General features: G+C 43.5%; 1 protein-coding gene across 8 annotated transcripts in view; it reads left to right on the top strand.

Moving 5' to 3' along the window:
* diaph2 (diaphanous-related formin 2) overlaps nt 1-20,155 on the top strand; it is a 289,859-nt gene extending 269,704 nt beyond the window's left edge. For 6 of the 8 annotated variants that reach the window (XM_087799075.1, XM_087799074.1, XM_087799076.1 and 3 more), the window contains one exon: nt 16,905-20,155. In XM_087799075.1, the coding sequence (XP_087655201.1) occupies nt 16,905-16,969 (65 nt within the window). In that variant the 3' untranslated portion in view covers nt 16,970-20,155. The remainder of the gene's footprint in view (nt 1-16,904) is intronic. The other 2 variants (XR_015712824.1, XR_015712823.1) reach the window with 2 other exon arrangements.
* Nucleotides 20,156-25,993: the final 5,838 nt, after the last annotated feature.

The raw sequence follows: 25,993 nt of genomic DNA, 5'->3' as shown, positions 1-25,993 counted from the left end.
TTAGTGTATCTGCCAATCAAATGAGGTCTGAATCGGCAGATCTGTTGTGTGGAGTCCCTCAAGGTTCTGTTCTGGGTCCTTTATTGTTTTTGCTGTACTTGATTCCCCTTGGTAAAATCATTCAGAGATTTCCAGATGTTTCTTATCACATTTTTGCTGATGACATCCAGCTCTACTGCTCTTTTGACCCAACTGAGCCCCAAAGGCTGAACAGCTTAGTCAATTGTTTGCTAGAAATCAAACAATGGCTGAGTGAAAACACTTTACAGCTTAATGTGGACAAAACTGAAACTCTGGTGATTGCTCCTGATGATAAGATTCCAGGGTTGAGTCAGTACTTGGGTGACTTAGGTCAGTCTGTCAAACTGAGCCTGAGAAACCTGGGTGTTGTATTTGATAAAGACATGTCTCTTGTTCAACACTGCAGAAAACTGACCAGAAACTGTTTCCTTCAACTGAGAAAAATCTCTAAACTTAGGAAAATGTTGTCACAACATGATCTGGAGCTTGTAATCCATGCGTTTGTTTCTTCTCGTCTGGACTATTGTAACAGTTTGTTTTCATGTCTTAACAAGAAGGATGTGTCTCGCCTGCAGTTGATTCAGAACTCTGCAGCGAGAATTCTGACCCGCTCTAGTAGAAGAACTCACATTTCTCCTGTCCTTAAAACTCTTCACTGGCTTCCAGTTTCTTTCAGGATCAACTTTAAAATTCTGGTTCTTACCTTCAGAGCTATTCATGGTCAGGCTCCTCCTTACATCACTGATCTGATCCAGCCTTACACCCCAGCTCGGGCTCTGAGGTCTGTGGATCAGAATCTACTGATGGTTCCACGCACACGACTCAGGACCAGAGGAGAGAAATCTTTTCAGGCTGTTGCTCCTAAGCTTTGGAACAATCTTCTCTCTCTTTGCGCTTGATGGAGTCTACTGACTCCTTTAAGAAACATCTTAAGACGTTTCTATTTGTTCAGGCTTTTCCTTGAATTTCTCGAACTTGTTGTTCTCGGTGTTGTCTTGATCTTTGAAGTATGTACTGTTTTGAGTATTGTTTTGATTGTTAAAGCGCTTTGTGACCCTGGTCTCGAAAAGCGCTATATAAATAAATATTACTTACTTACTTACTTACTTACAATGTGTCACATGATGATGCCAGTATACGAGATGATCAACACGATGAAGTAGCTTCACTGAGGTCGTGGACCTTGAAGAGACATAATGTTGTTGTTTGTTGTTGACATGTTTGTCTGTGTTGCTGTTAGCATTTAGCTTCTGTAGCCAGTCGGCCATCTTGAATCTCTCCATGAGCAGTGATTTGTCGTGAGTTCAGTCTCAAGAACGTAAAGAAGGTAAAAGCCTTGAAATAATTTGTTTCAATGAACGTCTGAGTCGCTCACAGAAGTCTCAGTGTTTCCAGTGAGATGATGAACAATTAATCCTGTAATGTCTGACACTTTTATTTTACTACGTTTCTCGTTGAACACACGTCGTTGTGAGAGAAATATTGTTGCTTTTATTTCAGCAGGTCATTGAACTGCAGGTTCTTTCAACGAGTCATAGGTTTATTCTCTGATTAGTTGTTGTTTTATCGTCGCTTTATCTTCTCTTAATAGTAATGTGGCTTTAAAGCTCTCAAATCTAAACTGTTTTAACTCCACGTAGAACGAAAACAAAACAAAAACTTTTGTTCTATGAATAAATGGTGTTTTATTTTGGTAGAAAATAATTGAGCAGCGAGTTTGTTGGATGAAGAAACTTTTATTTAAAGTCACTGAAGCTCATCAATGACGTCACAGTTCGAGCTCATGAAGGTAAAAACTCACTTAAAGTTCGTTGTTTTTTAGTGGCTTCGTCTGTCGCTTCAAATCACGTCGGTGTGTGTGGAGTGTGGAGTGTGGAGTGTGGAGTGTGGAGTGTGGAGTGTGGAGTGTGGAGTGTGGAGTGTCGAGATCCCGCCGCTCTCCACGTCCACTCGCTTCCACAGGCCGAGACAGTTTCATATTAATTGATCCCAGAGAAGATCAGACTCAGGTGCGACGCCGCGGGCCTCCATCTGACTTCATGCTCAGGGAGACACAGGTAACACAAGCTGTCCGGGCTGACCCACTTTCTGTGTGTGTGTGTGTGTGTGTGTGTGTGTGTGTGTGTGTGTGTGTGTGTGTGTGTGTGTGTGTGTGTGTGTGTGTGTGTGTGTGTGTGTGTGGGGGGGGGTGTGTAGGTGTGTGTGTGTGTGTGTGTGTGTGTGTGTGTGTGTGTGTGTGTGTGTGTGTGTGTGTGTGTGTGTGTGTGTTTATGTTGCAAAGCATGAAACAGAAAAATACAAAACAAGCCAAAAGTCTCTTTATTTAACTGAACAATCAAAAAACTATTGTTCGACCTTTTTTTTTTTTAAAGATTCCAGTGTTTGTCGGTTAAATCTCTGGAAACACACACACACACACACACACACACACACACACACACACACACACACACACACACACACACACACACACACACACACACACACACACACACACACACACACACACACCTACACACACACACATACCTACACACACACACACCTACACACACACATACCTACACACACACACATACCTACACACACACACATACCTACACACACACACATACCTACACACACACATACCTACACACACAAACACCTACACACACACACACCTACACACACACATACCTACACACACACACATACCTACACACACACATACCTACACACACACACATACCTACACACACACATACCTACACACACAAACACCTACACACACACACACCTACACACACACATACCTACACACACACACATACCTACTCACACACATACCTACACACACAAACACCTACACACACACACACCTACACACACACATACCTACACACACACACATACCTACACACACAAACACCTACACACACACACACACACCTACACACACACACATACCTACACACACACACACCTACACACACACATACCTACACACACACACATACCTACACACACACACACCTACACACACACATACCTACACACACACACATACCTACACACACACACATACCTACACACACACACACACACACACACACACACACAGACACACACATGAGCGACGGCTGCAGTAGATTTGTGTTTGTGAGCAGAAACGTTGAACAAACTCTGTGAAACGTGTCAAGAGTCAATATTTGTTTTGTAAGAATCAACTTGTGTCGCAGATCTTGACTCGTGTGTGTGTGTGTGTGTGTGTGTGTGTGTGTGTGTGTGTGTGTGTGTGTGTGCGACTCAGACGCAGGTGTGTGTGGATCAGTTGTCGTTCGTCAGCGTCGGAGCTCGTTTTAATTCAGGCTGCGACGAAGAGGAGAAGTTTGTCCGGAGCTCCATCCATCAATGTGTGATGAGCTCGTGTTCAGCACTTTATTCACGAACATTGACTTATTTATGTGTTGGATTGTGTTGTTTGCTTGTTTTATTGAGGAGCTCGTGGTAAAGAGTCGAGGCGCGAGTCTCCAGGGCGTCAAGAATCATCTCCTGATGAATAAGTGAAGGAGACGATGAATGTTTCATCTGTCGTCGCCCGAGACGTCTGGTCTGAGGTGTGTGTGGTTACTGAGGTGTGTGTGTGGTTACTGAGGTGTGTGTGTGGTTACTGAGGTGTGTGTGTGGTTACTGAGGTGTGTGTGTGGTTACTGAGGTGTGTGTGTGGTTACTGAGGTGTGTGTGTGGTTACTGAGGTGTGTGTGGTTACTGAGGTGTGTGTGTGGTTACTGAGGTGTGTGTGTGGTTACTGAGGTGTGTGTGGTTACTGAGGTGTGTGTGTGGTTACTGAGGTGTGTGTGTGGTTACTGAGGTGTGTGTGTGGTTACTGAGGTGTGTGTGGTTACTGAGGTGTGTGTGTGGTTACTGAGGTGTGTGTGGTTACTGAGGTGTGTGTGTGGTTACTGAGGTGTGTGTGGTTACTGAGGTGTGTGTGGTTACTGAGGTGTGTGTGTGGTTACTGAGGTGTGTGTGTGGTTACTGAGGTGTGTGTGTGGTTACTGAGGTGTGTGTGTGGTTACTGAGGTGTGTGTGGTTACTGAGGTGTGTGTGGTTACTGAGGTGTGTGTGTGGTTACTGAGGTGTGTGTGTGGTTACTGAGGTGTGTGTGGTTACTGAGGTGTGTGTGGTTACTGAGGTGTGTGTGTGGTTACTGAGGTGTGTGTGTGGTTACTGAGGTGTGTGTGGTTACTGAGGTGTGTGTGTGGTTACTGAGGTGTGTGTGTGGTTACTGAGGTGTGTGTGTGGTTACTGAGGTGTGTGTGGTTACTGAGGTGTGTGTGTGGTTACTGAGGTGTGTGTGTGGTTACTGAGGTGTGTGTGTGGTTACTGAGGTGTGTGTGGTTACTGAGGTGTGTGTGGTTACTGAGGTGTGTGTGTGGTTACTGAGGTGTGTGTGGTTACTGAGGTGTGTGTGTGGTTACTGAGGTGTGTGTGGTTACTGAGGTGTGTGTGGTTACTGAGGTGTGTGTGTGGTTACTGAGGTGTGTGTGGTTACTGAGGTGTGTGTGGTTACTGAGGTGTGTGTGTGGTTACTGAGGTGTGTGTGGTTACTGAGGTGTGTGTGTGGTTACTGAGGTGTGTGTGTGGTTACTGAGGTGTGTGTGGTTACTGAGGTGTGTGTGGTTACTGAGGTGTGTGTGGTTACTGAGGTGTGTGTGTGGTTACTGAGGTGTGGGTGTGGTTACTGAGGTGTGTGTGTGGTTACTGAGGTGTGTGTGTGGTTACTGAGGTGTGTGTGTGGTTACTGAGGTGTGTGTGTGGTTACTGAGGTGTGTGTGGTTACTGAGGTGTGTGTGTGGTTACTGAGGTGTGTGTGAGGTTACTTAGGTGTGTGTGTGGTTACTGAGGTGTGTGTGTGGTTACTGAGGTGTGTGTGAGGTTACTGAGGTGTGTGTGTGGTTACTGAGGTGTGTGTGTGGTTACTGAGGTGTGTGTGGTTACTGAGGTGTGTGTGTGGTTACTGAGGTGTGTGTGGTTACTGAGGTGTGTGTGTGGTTACTGAGGTGTGTGTGGTTACTGAGGTGTGTGTGTGGTTACTGAGGTGTGTGTGTGGTTACTGAGGTGTGTGTGTGGTTACTGAGGTGTGTGTGTGGTTACTGAGGTGTGTGTGTGGTTACTGAGGTGTGTGTGGTCGACCTGAGGTGTGTGTGGTCGACCTGAGGTGTGTGTGGTCGACCTGAGGTGTGTGTGTTCGACCCGCGGGCTTCATACGAACCTACAAGTGTGTGAAGCCGCAGCAGACGCACAACATGCAAACACCTCATGCGCAAAAACCACACATGCGAACACGGTCATGCTGCACACGCGTGTGTGAAGCGTGTGTGAAGCGTGTGTGAGGATTGAAGGCATTGAACGTTAATATTTGTGTGTTTTCTAGCATTTAATAAACATTTTAAATCGTTTTATTTAATAGTTTATATGTGGAAACATCAATTGTTAATTGAATCATTGAATAAATGATTCAATTTTATCCAATTATTGCTTTTTTATACGTGGAGTTTAGTATTTGAATGAAATTATTCAAATGAATTCAATGAGATACATTTGTGTATTTCTTGGTTGTCACATGATCATCTTAATGTCGCCTGATTGGCCGAAAGTTGGATCAAGTTCTTTTAGTTTTGTCTGGTAACTATTATATAATGAATATACAGGACTATGAATTTAAATTTATAAAATATATAGTTCAATTACTGGAACTAAAATATCAAACTATATGTTTAAAAAAAGGCAATTATTTATTCAATTATTCAACAAAAACAATCTTTTAACATAAGAATTATGAAATGAAAGAACTCTAAAGTGTTAAATACTGAACATGTACCTCCTGATGTACTTCTGTGTCTCTAATACTGAACATGTACCTCCTGATGTACTTCTGTGTCTCTAATACTGAACATGTACCTCCTGATGTACTTCTGTGTCTCTAATACTGAACGTGTACCTCCTGATGTACTTCTGTGTCTCTAATACTGAACGTGTACCTCCTGATGTACTTCTGTGTCTCTAATACTGAACGTGTACCTCCTGATGTACTTCTGTGTCTCTAATACTGAACATGTACCTCCTGATGTACTTCTTCTAAGACGTCGGCGACACAAAGACGCGTCACGAGAGAAAAGGTTGAAGCTTCAGGTCTTTGTGACGCAGCAGCAGCTCCAGTGCGACACGAACACAATGAAGCAAAGTGAGGCTGTTTCAAGAAGAGTTGTGGTGTTTTGTGTACATGAAGGAGCTTCTCTGCCATGAAACATTCATGGAAGTCATTTCTGGAGGAGCAGAGGAAGCTCTTCACAGACAAATGGTGGAGACGAGGAAGCGGCGAGGCTGGAGCCGGCGAGCGTCTGTGATCTCCAGCAGCACTCGGGCGGCTCTGTGGGACACATGGAGACCAGCAGATAAATAAATAACAAACACATCATGAGTTATTTACTCGTGTGAGGCTTCAGTGGCGACGCTCCTAGAAAACCCTGAGATTTGGTGGTGAGTGGAAAACAAGGAGTTTCAACATCGACGTGGTGATGATGTAGTCGAAGGTTCTGTGGGCGAGTTAGTGGGTTGAGCTGGTTAACTGTTAACTGCACAGAAACTAAACTTTCTAAAAGTGTTGTGCGGTAAAAAAATTCCGTGGAAGAAAGTGTGCGTTTTCAAGAGCGGCTTTGAGTTGTGTTTTTGTTTGGTACGCAGCGAGGAAGTCGTCCGCCTTCTGCGCGAGTCAAACACATGTTTGTTTCCAGTATCTCCTCTTAAAGCAGGTTTATTTTGGAGCCTCTGCTTGTTTTTAAGTATTAATACTTTCTGTCGCACGCTGAGATTCCACCTGTCAAGTCTCAACTCACGCAGCACAAGTGGATTAGTGTGTGTGTGTGTGTGTGTGTGTGTGTGTGTGTGTGTGTGTGTGTGTGTGTGTGTGTGTGTGTGTGTGTGTGTGTGTGTTCAAGCGTGCAATCCTGCTGCCAAACCCTCTTGTCTGTCGTAGGTGTGTTTGTGAGCATTAGGTGTATGTTTCCTGTGTGCGTCTGAGGTGTGTTTGTGAGTCGCTGTGAAGGTGTCGTTGTGGGCCTGTAAGCTGTCAGACTCCGAGAGAAGCTTCTCCTCCGAAGGCCATGATTTCTAGAACCTTCCTGTCTATTCTCAGCATCACTGCACGAGGCTCTGAACCCACGTCCCTCCAGCAACACACACAACCAGCTTTTCAACTCGCACTTCTTCTTGCTTTATATTGTTTTATATTGTTTTATCTGGTTTTATCTTTTTTTATCTTGTGTTATCTTGTGTTATCTTGTTTTATCTTGTGTTATCTTGTGTTATCTTGAGTCATATCTCTTCATCAATGACACGTTGGATTCGAATCTGAAGGAAAGGTTTGTTATGACTGTGAAGCTTTTGTTCTTGATGGTCAAACATGAGAACTTGTGTCCTTCAGCTCAGACTCATGGAAGAGATGCTTCTTCTCTGCATGGATCTGCGGAGACTTAAGCATTTGTTTTGATGGCGGGTCACGCCGGCGGTCAGTGTGACTGCAGGAAGGTTGTGGGTTCACTTCCAGGTTGAAGCTGGTTCCCTCCCACAGTGAGTGTTTCATTCTCTGACGAGACAATCGATGAATGAATGTTGAGGATGAATTCTAGCAGCAAAAGTGCAGCAACAATTACTTTGAGTCATAAATTAATATTGTGTCAAAACCTCTTATATAAAGTGTTTTGTAAAACCAGAGCTTTTGACTGATATCTGGGATGAAAATCACCTCATAGTTCAACTGTGTCTGGCTATAGAAGTCTGGTCTAGTGTCCGTTCATTCTCTGCCACAGGGGATGGAGTTTGTCCCAGCTAGTTGGGGTGAGAGGCAGGACACACAACCCTTCACACACACACACACACACACACACACACACACACACACACACACACACACACACACACACACACACACACACAAACAGACACACACACACACACACACACACACACACACACACACACACAAACAGACACACACACACACACACACACACACACACACAAACTACCAACTGCAGACAGTTTAGAGTCTCAATCATCGTTTGTTTTTGAGAACCAGAGTTTGAAGGAAACACGCAGAAGATACAAAATCTTCAGAGAAGTATTGACTCAAGCAGGAATCAAACCTTCAACCTTCTGTCCACATTTAAATGAAAAAACAACAACATTTCTGTTCATTGATTCAAACAAAACAATGTACCTTGAAGATCCGAAGCAGCTTCTGTGACTTCAGGTCCATGTTCTCCATAATGAAGCGTCTTCTGAATGAACGGCTGAACACGAAGCCACTGATGAAGGTGAAGATTGGATCTGATCGTCTCCTTCGCTCCTGTGTCTTCGTCGGCGTCGAGCCTCCAGTTCTGGACCAAATAGAATAAAAGAATGTATCGATCGGTCGCACCTCTGGCTGTATCAACACATCCATCTGTGTTTCTCTGCTGTTGTCTCTTCGGACTCACACACTTTGTCTGGTGATCCATCAGATGTTTACCTTCTCCTGCTGCCAAACCTTCCATTTACGCTTCCATCTGTCCGTCAAACAGCGTCTCAGCCTCCATTTGTCCGGCATCTCATCTGCACCTGTCAATCAAGTGTTTGACGGAGCGTCACTGGAACACCTGCGATCTTCTGTGTCGGCGACCCTTCGTCTGATAACACACGTGTAACAACACAACGACACACAAACACTCTCTAATCATTTAATCACCGTTTACCATCCATCTGATCAAACGAGGTCCTTCAGACGCGCCTTCAGATCATTTATAGAAACATCGAAGGTTTTTCAATATCTTTCTATACGTGAACAAATCCTTCTCTTTAGTTTCCACATTCTCTCATTTGCTGAAGAACCTCAACGATTACCTTTGTAGAGGATGTTCCTCTGATCGTCTGTTTAAAAATCCAGAGATATTTCCTGGTGATCTCCAGCCCTGAAGCTTCTCCTTCATGTCCGACAAGACTTGAGCTCCAGTTTTCATCTGTGCGTCAGCAGCAGGTGTCGAGCGATTAGTGGACGTGAGGAGAAATCAATCCAACAAAGAGGATGAAGAAAGAAACTGTGAAGCAAAACTCCCTTTAAATTGAAAGCGATCGGGAATCAAAGACACAGTGGAGTCTCTCGACCAATCAGGACGCAGAAGACGCTGATGTTCGCGATAGAAAAGCACGGAACATGGAAGGATGAAGATTTTATATTTAAAATACGATGAAGTTTTCGAGGTGTGCTGCTGAACTCCATAGAGCTCCTAAAAAAGCAGGTCAGCTCCTGCCTGTTCATATCAAGCCTCAGTGGAGCAGAGCAGACCCTCATGTCACCTCAGTCGGGGAGTCCGACCTCCAGCCGCGGCCCAATCAGTCTTGTAGGATCAGTGGCTGCTTCCCTGAGGCACGAGTCTGCATCCATGGATTACTGCCTCCTGCACTCGTGCCACCATCTGTGCCGAGGATCAGCCTCGTGGTCGTCGTCACGAGTCTGTTTCACCAGAACTACTGTCACCTGTGTCTCCCTCAACGAGATCCTATTTCCAGCTCTTCTGGGGAATCTTGTCTGTATCTATCTTTTTTTACCTTATCTTATCTCGGCCACATTCTGGTTCCGGGTCGTCCTGGTGAAACATGGAGTCATGAGGGCGTCTGAAGCTCCGGGCGCTCGACCCTTTCAGAGCCTCTTCAGATAAACACTCCTGTGGGATCCGAGTCTCCAAGAGCCTGAACGTCTGGACCAGGTCTGGACCAGGTCTGGACCAGGTCTGGACCAGGTCTGGACCAGGTCTGGACCAGGTCTGGACCAGGTCTGGACCAGGTCTTGACCAGGTCTGGACCAGGTCTGGACCAGGTCTGGACCAGGTCTGGACCAGGTCTGGACCAGGTCTGGACCAGGTCTGGACCAGAATCATGACCCGAGTCTTATAGTCACACGAGCATCAGATTTAAAATTAAAACTTCATCTGTTTCTCAGTCAATGTTTAGAAAACACACAATATCTGGACATTTAAGTCCATTTGATTCAAATGCAAGTGAATTAATGTTAAATGTATTTTAATCCCAAGAATTCCATTTTTTTATACACAGTTTTATATTTTAGTTTAAACATCGTTTTTTTTGCATAAATATGAACCTTCACATGTGATTTCTTAACCGTTTTTATTTCTCTTTTAATTTGATATTAATATTCAACCATAACTGTGTTAATGTTGCAGCAGTTTTAGGAAGAACATTTAACATTTCAACTTAAAGCAACAATATTTTGTACAAAAAAAACATGATTATTACTATTTGAAGAATTAAAGGAAAAGTAGATGATGATGGAGAAATAATAACATAATAATATCCTATAAGATGTTTCATTTATTATGTAATTTCATAAACAATCAACGTATGAACGTAAAAAAGGTGTAAATGGATGAAGAAGGTTTTCTTCTCTGGCCATGAAGCTGTTTCCTGCTTAAATGACGGTCAAACGTCTCAGTTGTTGCTGCAGAAACTGCTTTATTAGAGCCGAGAGCAAATAAAAGCAGAAAAAGATGGACTCGTGGAAACAAAGCTCTGGAGAGACAGCAGTGTTTGTCAGAGGAAGTAAGAACTTGAAAGAGAGAAAGTCGTTGTTCACTGGGTTTCGTTCTGGATCTGATCTGTCAGTGTTTGAAAGAACAGCCTGTCAGATGCTCTTTGTTATGACCTTCATCTTCATCTTCATCATCTTCATCTTCTTCTTCATCATCTTTATCATCATCAGCATCATCTTCTTCATCTTCATCATCTTTATCATCATCTTCATCATCATCATTATCATCTTTATCATCATCATCATCATCATCATCTTCATCTTCATCTTCATCATCATCTTCATCATCATCATCATCATCATCATCTTCATCTTCATCTTCCTCATCATCATCGATCTCAGAGTCACTTCCTTCTGACCATCTTTGGTCGTCGGAGAGACATTATATTCTGAGCTCCTCTCTGGTGAACATCATGTTGATGATGAAGCTGAAGTGTTTACTGCTGACGCTCAGAGCGTCTTTCTCGCCGCAGCCTGTTTATCGAGGCCTTCTGAGGCGTTTCCCTCGTGATCGCCTGGACCTCCTGCTGTGTCGGCGCCACAACACATGACAGGATCTCAACCCCCGCTCACTTCCTGTCGCCTCCTCGTGACGCGTCCGTGAAGACAAACAATCCGCGGAGCTTCTATATCTACCTCTCGCTTCCATAATAAACCGCTTCAGAACGACTTTGATCTTCGTCCGTTTGGATTCGACAACATATGGATTCTCTAATTGGTCGACAGAAGGTTTGGTTGATTCAGAGTCAGCAAAATACACCTGATACCCCTTGTTTCCTCAACTTGAAAGTGCTTTCTTTAAAATCATCACTTAAGCTCATGTTTTATTCACTTAGATTCACTGTATATTTAGTTTTCAAGAAGTAAAATCAATGTTTTAATAACAAGTAAGAAGATGTAAATAATATCAGAATTGAACTTTAATTTAAGGCAGAAACACAGAGACGTAGAATGACATGAATATGATGAGATTCTTATGAATTACTTCTTATTACACGATTGTTATTGTTCCAGTGACTCCTCAGCTGTTGACAGTGTCGTCGTCTTAACTTCTGGTTCATCCAGTTTCTACCAGAGTTCCTTTGATTGGTTGTTGGATTGACGGGATTGTTTTCCTTTAATCTCGATAAAATCTTTTGCTTCTTTTTAAGTCACTATCGTTTGTTTCTACTTTTCTTCTGCGTCTCCAGTGACGTCTTGATATTCATAAATAATAACAAAAACAAGAGGTTCGGTCACGTTCATTCTGGTGACGTCCTCTAGGTGTCGCTCTCTGCTCTATCATCGACTGGTTTCAACTAATATTGAAACATCACAACATTTGTAACTGCCGGCGCCACCTACTGACCTCTTGATGCAACAGTTTGATGAAGCTTCACCAACATTAGACTCGTTCTGTCAGAGATGTTCTCGAGTCTCTGCTTCAAACCTCACGTCGACTCAGAAACTTGTTCAATCGAGCAGAAAGAAAAGTGTCGTCAACAAGGAAGTGAAGTTTGTTGTCGAGTCACAGACGATGAAAACTTTAGATAAGAGTTTAATAAAGTAATATTTAGCTTCAGGATCTTCTGTTCTGTGGATCGACTACTTCTTCCAAAAATGGCTCAAAAAACAAGTCTCTCTTCCGTCTGCACTCGTCGGCGACATCGGTGTCACGACTGCATCTCCACGACTCCAGGACCTTCAGCAGAAAGAGCTTCTATTGCTTCCTCTTGCAAATCTCTGAGGTTCCTGCGCCGGAGCGTCGGAGCTTCAGAGGTGCAGCAGATGAAGGCGGCGATAGACGTTCGTCAGCCGAGCTCAGTGTCAGTGGAGACGACACGAGGCGCGAGGGTGACTCTCCTGCGAGGACGTCTCCAGGCTTGACTGACACAACATTTACATTCCGGCGTCATTTACAAACTCTTGCTGCTGATGATGTCGAGCTGACCTTGTTACGTTCAGGAGCCGCGAGTCGCTGCTGACCTCGGTCTGACGTGCTCCAGATGGTCTTTAGTAAACACAGCCTTCCAGTCTTCTGAGGCTGCGACGCCAGCAGGTTCTTCCTCAAGTCGTACGCGGTTCGTGAGATGATTGACAGCTGCTTCTCAAAGGCTGCAGCGGAAGCTAATGAGCTAAAGATGCTATTAGCATTAAACCATTATTTAACGACTTGTTTCCATCTCGAGGTGATCTAGAACTCCTGTTGTGTTATCAGTTTTATCTTGAATATGAATATTGTTTTGATTGTTTAAGTGCTTTGTGACCCTGGTCTGGAAAAGCTCTATAAATAAAAATGACTTACTTACTTACTTACTAAGATCTTTCACATGTTGTGTCGCTGCGTCAGAAACATCCTCGACCAGGATCGACGATATACTATATAATATATTGATAATATATTGATAATATATTGATAATATATCGATATTATTGATAAATATATAAAGAGAGATTTTGTTTAAACTTGAACTAACCTTCGCATGTTCACAGATTCTTGTCGTTGCATATTAGATGTTTTGGATTCAACGTCTTGATTTAAACCTAAAAGTTGTGAACGATTCCTTCCATGAAAAGTTGACTTGGTTTTAAAGTTGTTTCTCAATATTCTCAAAATTCTACTTCAATCCTTCAACCTTCTGATCACATGACCATCGAAGCTACAGCAGTGGCTCAGAGACGGATGTTGCATTCATTTCCTTTATTACTTTATTACTTATTACTTAAAGGACTTAAAAACCCAACAACAGCTTCTCTCTAATTTACTTTTTCTTAATTCACAATAACTGTTGCACTGAGGCTGGAGACGCTTCAGTTTTCACGACAATAGGTGGTTTCAACACTGGTGGAACAAAAGAAGTTTTATCTTCCTTGTGATGCTGAAATGAATCTCACAAGATAAGAAGTAAAAGCATCACAATAGTCTCTTGACAATCATTCTCTGCTGCTCTTTCCAATCATGGCAGTGAAGACGAGTAACGACGACAGTCGTTTGCTCCTGAAAAATGCAAATCAAGAGAAACATTTCAGTTTCTTCAGGCAAGAGATTCACGACTGAAATTATTCATCTTTTCTACACTTTTAATAACTATTAATTGTTTAAGTCACTTTGGTTTGATTCAAATCTGTTACGGATGTTAAAGTGAGCTTTGATGACGCAGCACTTTTGAATGTAATCTCTAGTCTTGAGGGGAAAACAACATATACATTGAATTACAGGAAGTTTAAGTCGTTACATTTTTATATTGTTTTAAATGGAAGAAAATAAATCTGAGGGTTTAATGTGAGAATATAAAAAGTGTATATTAAAATAAATCAACTCAGAGTTTCTAAAATGAAAGCTTTATTCAGGATGTTCTCTAAGGACGCCTGATAACGACGCTACAATCTTCTAACCTGAGGCTTGAATCCCATAAACTCTTCCTTTTCCTCCTCAACATGGTGTTGAATTTCAAACGAGTGAGGAAACATGGGTTCTGTCCTCGGAGCCGCGTCTGCTCCTGGCTGGCTGGGATGTAATCCCCAGTGTTTGACAAGTACACACGGAGGAGGATGAGGAGGGTTTGATTCCCTGAGCAACATGCTGTTACTTCTCAACATTCCTCTCTAAGACTTTAAGACCCGGGAGAGTGTTTCCTCTGGTGTGTGCATTAGAGACAAACTTACAGCTAAACTCGGCGTGTGATCGTCTTCCCGCCATCTGCCCACTCGCTCCTGCGCCGTCAGAACAGTGGCAGGCGTATTTAATTAAGTGCCAACATCTCCAGCTGGAAGTGAATACCTGCTAAAGCCTGCGAGTCTCGTCGGTGTCGTGAAGACGTCACCTCTGGGACACGCGTGTGAAGAAGCCGTCAACACTTTTTTTTATTTACAATCAATCCTTCCTTTCCTGACTCGCAATTTTCTTTCCTCTATTTCCGCGACGACGAGCTCGAAGCGTCCGATTCATCAGTCGAAGCGTTTCTGCGTCAGCGGCCGTTTGTTCAGCTGTTGTGATGGATCGATGGAGGGAGATGGACTTTTATGCACCTGGAGATGGAAACAGAAAAGTCTTTATGGAAATATGACCATCGAAGCTACAGCAGTGGCTCAGAGACGGATGTTGCATTCATTTCCTTTATTACTTTATTACTTATTACTTAAAGGACTTAAAAACCCAACAACAGCTTCTCTCTAATTTACTTTTTCTTAATTCACAATAACTGTTGCACTGAGGCTGGAGACGCTTCAGTTTTCACGACAATAGGTGGTTTCAACACTGGTGGAACAAAAGAAGTTTTATCTTCCTTGTGATGCTGAAATGAATCTCACAAGATAAGAAGTAAAAGCATCACAATAGTCTCTTGACAATCATTCTCTGCTGCTCTTTCAAATCAAGTAAAGTCGTCACTGTTTTCTCCTAAAAAATGCAAATCAAGAGAAACCTTTCAGTTTCTTCAGGCACTAGATTCACGACTGAAATTATTCATAGTTTTCTACACTTTTAATAACTATTAATTGTTTAAGTCACTTTGGTTTGATTCAAATCTTTTACGGATGTTAAAGTGAGCTTTGATGACGCAGCACTTTTGAATGTAATCTCTAGTCTTGAGGGGAAAACAACATATTTGTTTTCATATTTTTTATGCACCTGGAGGTGGAAACAGAAAAGTCTTGGAAATCTAACGACTCTCGGTTCAAAGATCCTCTGATGTGAGATTCATGACTTGTGTTGTGATCCTTCAAGTGTCGGTTGTTGTTGTGTCTCAGTGACCAGGAACCAAACTTATGGTTGAAGGTCTCCTCTTGAGAACATCAACAATCTTTGGTCAAAGTTCAGTGTTTTCGCTCTAGAACCAGAGGAAGAAAATCAAGTGAAAAAGGTTGATTTGTTCATAAACTTACAATGATTTGATTGTAAATGTATTTCCGTGTAAAACTGACTTGTTAACTCAATATGAGCTCGAAGAAAGAAGTTTGAGTCACTTTGATTCAACTCTGGATGAACGAGACTCAAGTATCCTGCAGTTAAAGCAAAAACAGTGTAAAAGGTAGAGTTTTGTGGACGTTCTCTCTTCAGAGATGGAAGCAACATGTCGTGGTCGTGTCTCGACGTGTTCTTGTCTCATGTTTGGAATCTTTAGCTTCCATCGATCATATGAGCGTCAGCGACTATCGAAGGGATCTTGGTGTGAAACAGGTGGAAATAAAGGAGGAGGAGAAAGAAGTGAAAATGTTTCCACTCGGTTCCTTGTCCTCCCGCTGGCGTCTCCTCCTGAGCACCATCTGCATGTTGCTCACTGTCCAAGCGTCAGGAGGCTCAGAGCTCCTGCTCCAGTCGACGCTCGCGCCACTCGTTACCTGACGTGATGGACGAGTGAAGCGACTCCTGGCTCTGGCAGCTGCCGTCGAGTCGTGAAGGTGTCGAGATCTTGGGCAGTTTTCCTGCGGCGGTGGCAGCGACGCTCGCTCCAGCAGGACCTGCCACCTGCTCGCTGCACCCAAGCTGTGTGACCGGAGAGTCTTGGACGACGCCGTGTTTGTTGTGTCGAAGCCATGGAAGCGTTTGCACAAAATATCTTTTTAAAATCTGCTTCTTTCAGCTGAATATTCCCAACAATGTTTGCTCAGAGGCAAGAGGTGGTTTTGTGAGCTCAGGGCAAGAAAAGTAACAGTTTTTTAATGTTATATGTTTATGAATTTATTTCTCCTCTCATAGGTCTATATAAAGGCTAAAGAAATGTTGATTTAGTGTAAAAACTACTTCAAAACATAACATTTTAATATTTACTATTTCAGTTCTAGAAGTGAATTTTTATTCAACATCGTCATTTATTTAAACAAATTCATCTTTATTTATATATGAGAAGATGTTGAAATGTTCTTTGAATCATGAATTCATTGGTATTTATATGAATATTTCCACAAACATTTCTATATCGTAATAATCTTTAAACAAACTAAGAATATGTTTCATAAAAGCGTGAAACTTGGTGATGAAACTAAAGGTGTTTTCATGAAGTTCTTCACGATGAAACCTGGAGTCCAGTGCAGTCGAAGTACGTAATAAGGTCACGGCAGCACCTCCACTCCAGCAGCGTCTCCAGACCTCCTGCTGAGTCTCTCTCTGTCGGCGTGGATTTGCTTCATGTTGATTTGCTCTTCCTCGCGTCTCTTCTCTGCGCCGCCGTCGAGACTTTCATTTAGTGGCAGCAGCCGCCGCCGCGATCAATGCAGCGACTCCTTCTTGTTCTTTCCCAGTCGCACGTCTTCATTCTGCTCCTCCTTGTTTCCACAGACAACCGCCGCGCCGTCCTCGAAAGATCTCGTTCCCGGCACAACCCCAACCACCAGGGTCGATGAGCGCCGCGCCTACCCATGATGCTCGGCGAGGGCTGGCGAGGAGGACGTCACGTGACCCGCGGTGGCGCCGTCAGAATATCACGCTGGTTTTATTTTATCAAGGTTTTTCCAACTGTTTTGACTTGTGGGTCAAAAGAAGATGTTTCTGTTGAGTTTGTTAGAAAACAAAGTGTTTTTATCGCAATAATCTGTGATGAACTTTAAGAAACTTCTGGATTTAAAGTCACAGCTCGAGGTCAACGGACTCGTCATTTTAACTCGGTTTAATATGTCAGTCGTCCCTGCATGAACCCTGTGACTCGTCCATCGTCAACAATTACTTTCATGAGTTTTATCCTTTCAACTTCCTGCAACACAACCATGACCATAAATGGTCATGACCAGTTATGACCATAGAAGGTCATAACTATGACCCTAAAAGGTCATAGTTATGACCCTAAAAGGTCATAACTATGACCATAACAGGTCGTAACTCAAACAGTTTCAGCTTCATTTTAGTTATACCGTGAAAATCTTCAACTATTTTGTTAACACAGACATGGAAACATTGAGATTATTTTTATTTTGAAGCTATTATGCAAATATTGCCTGGTTTAAAAATAAGATTTAAATGAAGCAATGTTTGTGCTTTTGTATATTATATTTTATATATGTTTTTAATTCTATAATTAACCGTTTTTAAATGATTCATTTCTCATCGACGTCAGATAAAACTTCTTAATCCCATTATATTCAGTTTTAGAAAGAGTTTAAATGTCCTGACGCCGGGTCAAAGGTCAAGGGTCAAGACTCTCCCCTCAAGAATCCTTCACATGACGAGTGTTTCCTCCTCAATGTTTCACCATCAACGTCCACATGAATCATTTACTCCACGGATCTTCTGGAGCGAGGACTTGTCTGCAGCAATATTTGTGAGAGTGACTCACAGATCCTCGCGTGGAAACTTACGTTCCACTTTATTTTTAGATCATCGGAACAATAGCTGCAGGTGCTGGTCCACAGACGTTCAGAGGGACTGACGGTTCCAGAGCTGGCCCGGCAGGTTTGGACTGTACAACACAAAATGTTGAGTCACACTCCGGAGGTCAGAGGTCACGGAGGGTCGGTTGAGAACCAGAAACATGACGTTGTCGTCCTGGAGCTCCGTCCTGAGCGATGGTCGCCCGAGAGAGGTGTATTCTGGAGCAGGCGGGGTCAGGGGTCAAAGTAAGGGGGTTCAAAGGGTCACTGAGACATTCACAGTAACTACATATCGTTCTAGTCGCTATAAACCAGGAAGTGTTTGAACAGATCCTTCTTATCCACGAACATCACTTTGAATCAAAAGTGAATCTTCGCGTCACTTCTGCTCGGATCCGGTTCCGTCGACGCCGAGCTTCAGATTCTTCGACTCATTGTGGGACGATGTCGTCGTCGTCTCGTGCATCGGTCGCTGCAGAGGTGAAGGTCAAACCCTGAACCATCTCGTCTCCTGGAGGTTTGAGTCGAGTCCAGACGTTCAGAGTCGGTGAAGTCCTCGTATATTTCCACCAAATCCCTTCTTTCCTCTGGACCATCCGTGGAGCTGCCAGGACGACGACACAGGAAACCCATCCGACCGTTGAAGGTGTTGAGTCGGCGCCGAGGGCCGCATTGTTGACGCGTGAAGGGAAAACACTGAAGTGACTATTAGAGTCTGCGGCAGAACAACATCACAGCTGCTGCTCGTCAAATGAAGCTTTGAAAGTGAAACAAACACCTGATGTTTGCTGCTTGTTTGCCGAGCGCGTCGGAAACAGTTTTAATGTGGACCACGTATCCATATATTGGCGCCGGCGGCGCCGCCGTCCCACGACTGCCCTAAACTGTAAGCAGATGCTGCTAACAACAAGCAGTGGAGAGTTATCGACGGAGGCCACCACAGATGATCCGTGTCTCGTCTCCAGATGTCCTGCAATCCCTCAGCAATAATGTCATAAGCCAGTCTTTACCCAGAATACTAAGTTACTCCTCCATGATTCCCGTGAACCTCTGTTTGCAAATAAGCCTGTTCGCTCAAATCCCGGGTGAAAGAAACTGGGATTTCATATTAAAGTTATCTGCCAACATTATACTCTTTCATATCTCGCCTCGAGAAGAAACCCTTTTACACGTCAGCAGCTCGAGTCACAATGAGGTTAAGAACACAATAGCTGGAAATGAGGTTCAGGAATAAAGGCTTGAGATGAGCTTCTTAAGAACAGGTGTGTATTACCTGCATCTCTTACTTCACTCTCTTTACAACGTGCCATTTTTTTGAACGCAAATGATTTTATATGTGTCAGGAAATACCTGTTTAAACTCCTAGATAGTTGGACCAACATTTGAAGGTCGTCGAAGAAATATTTGAATTCATCGTAGAAGAGAAACACAAACGAATGTTTACGCATCACTGAGTCTTGAAAACGATCGTCTCGTCGAAACGTTCGATTGATGATCTGAAGCTTCACAAACATCAGTTTTCAAAAGACGTGGGAACTGAACGAGAACCACGATGGAAGCAGAGTTCTTGAAAGTGTTGCCGTCGAAGGTTTCGTACGAACCTTGTTTGGATCAAGACTCGCTGATGTGTAAACGTAGAACATGTGATCGTTGTAGAAGCTCCTGAGAACGATTGTTTCACCTTCAGACCTTCAACCTGGACGTGATGGAACCGACGTTCACGTCTCATCCCTCGTTCATCTAGTTTAGCTTCGATGTTTTACTGCCAAACGTCCCATGATTCTCTGTGTCGTGACTAACCTGATTGTATGTCCTTGTGTGATATAAAGTGTGTTATAAAAGTGTGTGATACAAAAGTGTGTATAAAGGAGGCAGGGATATGAAATAAAAAGGATTATGTGGAGAGCGAGTGCTTTAATACGTTTGCAGTCACTTTACCTTGAACATGATTCTTGTCCAGACGTTCACTAACTCCTCAGACGTATCAAGTAGTGCTTCCTGACGACGGAACTAAAGACCTTCTCGAGAACCAGTGATGTGTGACTCGCTGCCATATCCCTGCCGTCCTCCTTCCTGATGTGTTTCTCGTCCAGAAAAGAAAACGTTTATATTTGTAACATTTTCAGTTGATTTGTATTCAAGGACATACATATGCATCTACTTCCATGACGTATGTAACTATGAGGCTCGTTATAACCACTTTGTTGTATAAACCATTTCTGAAAACATCTGTGTCGTCTGTTCCAACACACAACACACAAAACACTCCAAAAGACACAAACCTGGACTTCAACAAAGAGATAAACGAGCTCATTATTTATTTATTAATTTAAACCTCGTCGTAACTTTTGTGTCTTTTTATAAACGAGAAGAAAGGATCTTGATCAGTGACGACCTCACAACCACTGAAGTCAAGTCGTCCTTGTCGTGTCGATTCATTCAGTCTTTGTCCTGACATACTGCACACAAACACACACACAAACACACACAACACACAGTCATACACGCTAACACACCACGACAACACAGACACACACATACAGAAGAACCATGGCACACACACTAAACAACCATGGCACACAAACACTAAACAACCATGGCACACACACTAAACAACCATGGCACACACACTAAACAACCATGGCACACAAACACTAAACAACCATGGCACACACACTAAACAACAACCATGGCACACAAACACACAACAACAACACAGACAAACACATACACAACAACCATGGCACACACAACGACAACACAGATACACACATACACAACAACCAAGGCACACAAACACTAAACAACCATGGCACACAAACACTAAACAACCAAGGCACACAAACACTAAACAACCATGGCACACAAACACTAAACAACCATGGCACACACATACACAACAACCATGGCACACAAACACTAAACAACCATGGCACACAAACACTAAACAACCAAGGCACACAAACACTAAACAACCAAGGCACACAAACACTAAACAACCATGGCACACAAACACTAAACAACCATGGCACACACATACACAACAACCATGGCACATAAACACTAAACAACCATGGCACACAAACACTAAACAACCAAGGCACACAAACACTAAACAACCAAGGCACACAAACACTAAACAACCATGGCACACAAACACTAAACAACCAAGGCACACAAACACTAAACAACCATGGCACACACACTAAACAACAACCATGGCACACAAACACACAACAACAACACAGACAAACACATACACAACAACCATGGCACACACAACGACAACACAGACACACACATACACAACAACCATGGCACACACACACAACAACAACACAGACACACACACACAACCCTAACACACAGTTCCACCGAAAGGATCTTGTCGATGATCATCTTCTGAGGTTTTAATGGTTTTATGATAACAAGACGACGACAAAAAGGTTTTGTTTTAAAGTCTGTTCACACATTAGGAATTCATACAAAATTCAAGAAGTTTTAATGGAGCAGAAGAAACAGTTTTTATTGATGAGGTCAATTATTGTTTATTCTCACTATAATCACTGCAGGCTAACAACGATAATTACTGTTTCACTCTCATTACTCGCCATCTTTATTTGAATTCTTGGAGATTGTTGTCGGCCTTGAATTCACATCCAAGATCTAAGAAACGTGTTTGTCAACATCGATCGATTCTAACCTGGTATTTGTTGATATTTGTCTCTTTTATCGTCTCTTTTATTTCCAGGTCGATCAGTCACACGGTGCTGCTGAAGAACATGAATGTTTAACGTCAAATCGAGGTTGTTTTTCTCTCACTGTTGCTGAAGCATCACTTCCTGACGTGTCATCACAGCTTCAAGCGTGTGAACATCACTGGCATCGATCCAGCTGTGTGACCTAAAAAAATAGAACATGATCTAGTTTCAACTTAAACTATTGCAGGAGATGATTATTAAAGATTAATATTTAAAACTATTTTGGGTGAAAGTGTGAGCTTGAATCTCTTTCTTCTGGTTGTTCCAGTTGCACATTGAGCTGTGACTTCAAACTGGTGTTGATGTTGATAATAACCAGTTATTTCCGGCGACTCGGCTGCTCATCAGTTAAATCCCTGTTTCTCTGTTGACGTCAACAAAAGAATTCTTCAAACATTATTATTTCATTATTATTTCCCTTCTTCCCTCACGCATCACTTCCTGTCCCCAGAGTGCGAGTCAAATGGTGGCAGACGCTGTTCCTGTCCTCGCCGCTCAGTGGAACATCCCCCACTCAGAGACCCCCGGGGGGCCACAGTCAAGTCACCCCGTGAACTCCCTGACCCTGTTACACACAGTGTTCTTGAGGCTCACCCTCCTCATCCTCCTCACCCTCCTCACCCTCTTCACCCTCTTCACCCTCTTCACCCTCCTCATCCTCCTCATCCTCCTCATCCTCCTCATCCTCCTCACCCTCCTCATCCTCCTCATCCTCCTCACCCTCCTCATCCTCCTCACCCTCCTCACCCTCCTCACCCTCCTCATCCTCCTCCTCACCCTCCTCATCCTCCTCACCCTCCTCATCCTCCTCATCCTCCTCACCCTCCTCACCCTCTTCACCCTCCTCACCCTCCTCATCCTCCTCATCCTCCTCACCCTCCTCACCCTCCTCATCCTCCTCCTCATCCTCCTCACCCTCCTCATCCTCCTCATCCTCCTCATCCTCCTCATCCTCCTCACCCTCCTCATCCTCCTCATCCTCCTCATCCTCCTCATCCTCCTCACCCTCCTCACCCTCCTCACCCTCCTCATCCTCCTCATCCTCCTCCTCATCCTCCTCATCCTCCTCATCCTCCTCACCCTCCTCACCCTCCTCATCCTCCTCACCCTCCTCATCCTCCTCATCCTCCTCATCCTCCTCATCCTCCTCACCCTCCTCACCCTCCTCACCCTCCTCATCCTCCTCATCCTCCTCCTCATCCTCCTCATCCTCCTCATCCTCCTCACCCTCCTCACCCTCCTCATCCTCCTCCTCACCCTCCTCATCCTCCTCATCCTCCTCACCCTCCTCATCCTCCTCATCCTCCTCACCCTCCTCATCCTCCTCATCCTCCTCACCCTCCTCACCCTCCTCATCCTCCTCATCCTCCTCATCCTCCTCCTCACCCTCCTCACCCTCCTTTTAAGTCATTTTAAGTCATTTTAGACTTAGTTTTTACTCCTGGCCTGGACATTTCTAATGTATCTGTACATGATGTCCATCTGATCATTCTCTTGTTTAACCTGGACTTCATCCCTGAACCTAAGCCTTTGAAAGTCAGGTCTCATAGACGTGTCATCTCAGCTGATACTGCAGACAGTTTTTCTGCTATGTTTGACCGTCTTTCCTTTAATGACTGCCCAGACGTGGACAGTTTGATTCACTGTTTCACTGATCATTGTGTTGAAATACTGGATCAAACCTGTTAAATCGAACTTGAAAATTCAGAAAAAACGGTGCCCTTGGACAAATGAAGATCTCCTGAGTCTGAAGAGACTTTGTCGAAAGACTGAGCGTCTCTGGAAGTCCACTAAACTTGAGGTGCACAGACTTCACCTCAGGGATTGGATGTCTTCTTACAGTGAGATGGTGGAAACTGCTAGATCTGATTACATCAGAAAACTGGTAGCAGCAAATAAGAAAAACCCCAAAGTGTTGTTTGACACGATTAATTCTCTTGTGTCTCAAATCACGCCTGTCTTCTGTGAAGCTGACAGCAATGCATTGTTGAGATTTTTCATTGACAAAATTAAATTGATCAAAGAGAAATTCTCTCCCTCTTTGTTTGGAACCCCTGCTGTCTCTGAGCCCCTCTCCTCCTCTTGGTCATCCTTCACTGCTGTATCTTTGGGTGATATTTCAGCACTAGTGAACAAGATGAAACCCTCCTCTTGCTCAGCTGACGTCCTTCCTTGTAGGCTTTTTATCAAAGTATTTGATGTAATTGGCCCCTGGGTTACCAATATGGTGAACCTCTCCCTTTCCAAAGGGGTTTTTCCCAATGCATTTAAACCATTGTGGAGCCTCTGCTCAAAAAATCAGGCTTAGACCCAACTGACCTCAGTAATTTCAATCTTCATTCTTGTCCAAGATCTTGGAGAAGGTTGTGTCTGAGCAGCTTTTCCTGGATCAGAGCGACATCCATGAGAAGTTTCAGTCCGGCTTCCGTAAAAATCACTCTACGGAGACAGTCTTTCTGAAAGTGTCCAGTGACATCATGATGTTCTGGTTCTATTGGATCTGTCGTCAGCCTTTGAAACAGTTGAACCAGATCCTGCTGAGAAGACTCAGGGATGAAGACTGTCTCGGTCTATGTTACAATGGTTCTCATCATACCTTTCTGGGCGCAGTTTTAGTGTATCTGCCAATCAAATGAGGTCTGAATCAGCAGATCTGTTGTGTGGAGTCCCTCAAGGTTCTGTTCTGGGTCCTTTATTGTTTTTGCTGTACTTGATTCCCCTCGGTAATATCATTCAGAGATTTCCTAATGTTTCTTATCACATTTTTGCTGATGACATCCAGCTCTACTGTTGATCCAACTGAGCCCCAGAGTCAGTTGTTTACTAGAAATCAAACAATGAGTGAAAACACTTTGAAGCTACAGTAAATGTGGACAAAAGTCAAACTCTAGTGAATGTTGATGATAAGGTTCCAGGGTTGAGTCAGTACTTGGGTGACTTATGTCAGTCTGTCAAACTGAGCCTGAGAAACCTGGGTGTTGTATTTGATAAAGACATGTCTCTTGTTCGACACTGAAGAAAACTGACCAGAAACTGTTTCCTTCAACTGAGAAAAATCTCTAAACTTAAGAAAATGTTGTCGGAACATGATCTGGATCTTATAATCCATGTGTTTGTTTCTTCTCGTCTGGACTATTGTAACAGTTTGTTTTCATGTCTTAACAAGAAGGATCGTCTCGTCTGCAGTTGATTCAGAACTCTGAGCCGCTCTAGTAGAAGAACTCACATTTCTCCTTAAAACTCTTCACTGGCTTCCAGTTTCTTTCAGGATCAACTTTAAAATTCTGGTTCTTACTTTCAGATCTATTCATGGTCAGACCTTCCATCACTGATCTGATCCAGCCTTACACCCCAGCTCGGGCTCTGAGGTCTGTGGATCAGAATCTACTGATGGTTCCACGCACACGGCTCAGGACCAGAGGAGAGAAATCCTTCCAGACTGTTGCTCCTAAGCTTTGGAACAATCTTCTCTCTCTTTGATGATCTACTGACTCCTTCAAGAAACATCTTAAGACGTTTTTATTTGATCAGGCTTTTCCTTGATTTTCTGGAACTCCTGTTGCATCATAAAGTGCAGTCTAAGTCTTAGTCTTGTGTTATCAGTTTTATCTTGATCTTTAAAGTATATACTTTATTGAATATTGTTTTGATTGTTTAAGCGCTTTGTGACCCTGGTCTGAAAAAGCTCTATACAAATAAAAATGACTTACTTACCTCCTCAGCCTCCTCAGCCTCCAACAGATGGAGAATCATCTCAACAAGCTGTGATCTGTGTTTAGAAAGATGTGCCGCGAACACATTTCTAATTGACTTCTTTGTTGATCCAGCGAGGTTTGTTTGTCCTGCTCGTGGAGTGAGGAGCGACCTTGTGTTGTGAGGAGTCGCAGGAGCGTGTGGAGGTCCATGATGGTCCTTCGGTGGACGAACACCTGCCAGACGCGAGCGACACCTTCGTGCGGCGACACAAACATGGACGTCGGCTCACGGTGGTTCGTCTGCGGCGACAGATCGCTCGTCAGCAGGAGTTCAAACATAATTAAGTTTTCATTTTGCTCCAGGATCGTGATGCAGACAAACACAGATGCTTCTCACCTGAGTGGAGGAGGAAACTCACGCCAGCAGAACCTTCCACCTGAAGGTTCTGTTGTCGAGTGACACTGTCAGGAAGTCATTTCTAGTCCAAACACTGAATCTTGTGACCTTCATCTTCCATAAGGTCAGTCATTGATTATATTCTTGACATGAAGTCATGATCGTGTCAATCAAATCTTACTGAGATTATAATCCGACATTGTGTGATTCA

Source organism: Callionymus lyra, chromosome 9 (assembly GCF_982586985.1).
Source record: "Callionymus lyra chromosome 9, fCalLyr1.hap1.1, whole genome shotgun sequence".
Lineage (NCBI taxonomy): Eukaryota > Metazoa > Chordata > Actinopteri > Syngnathiformes > Callionymidae > Callionymus > Callionymus lyra.
Note: the sequence above shows the minus strand (reverse complement) of the source record. Positions and strands in the feature narration are given on the sequence as shown.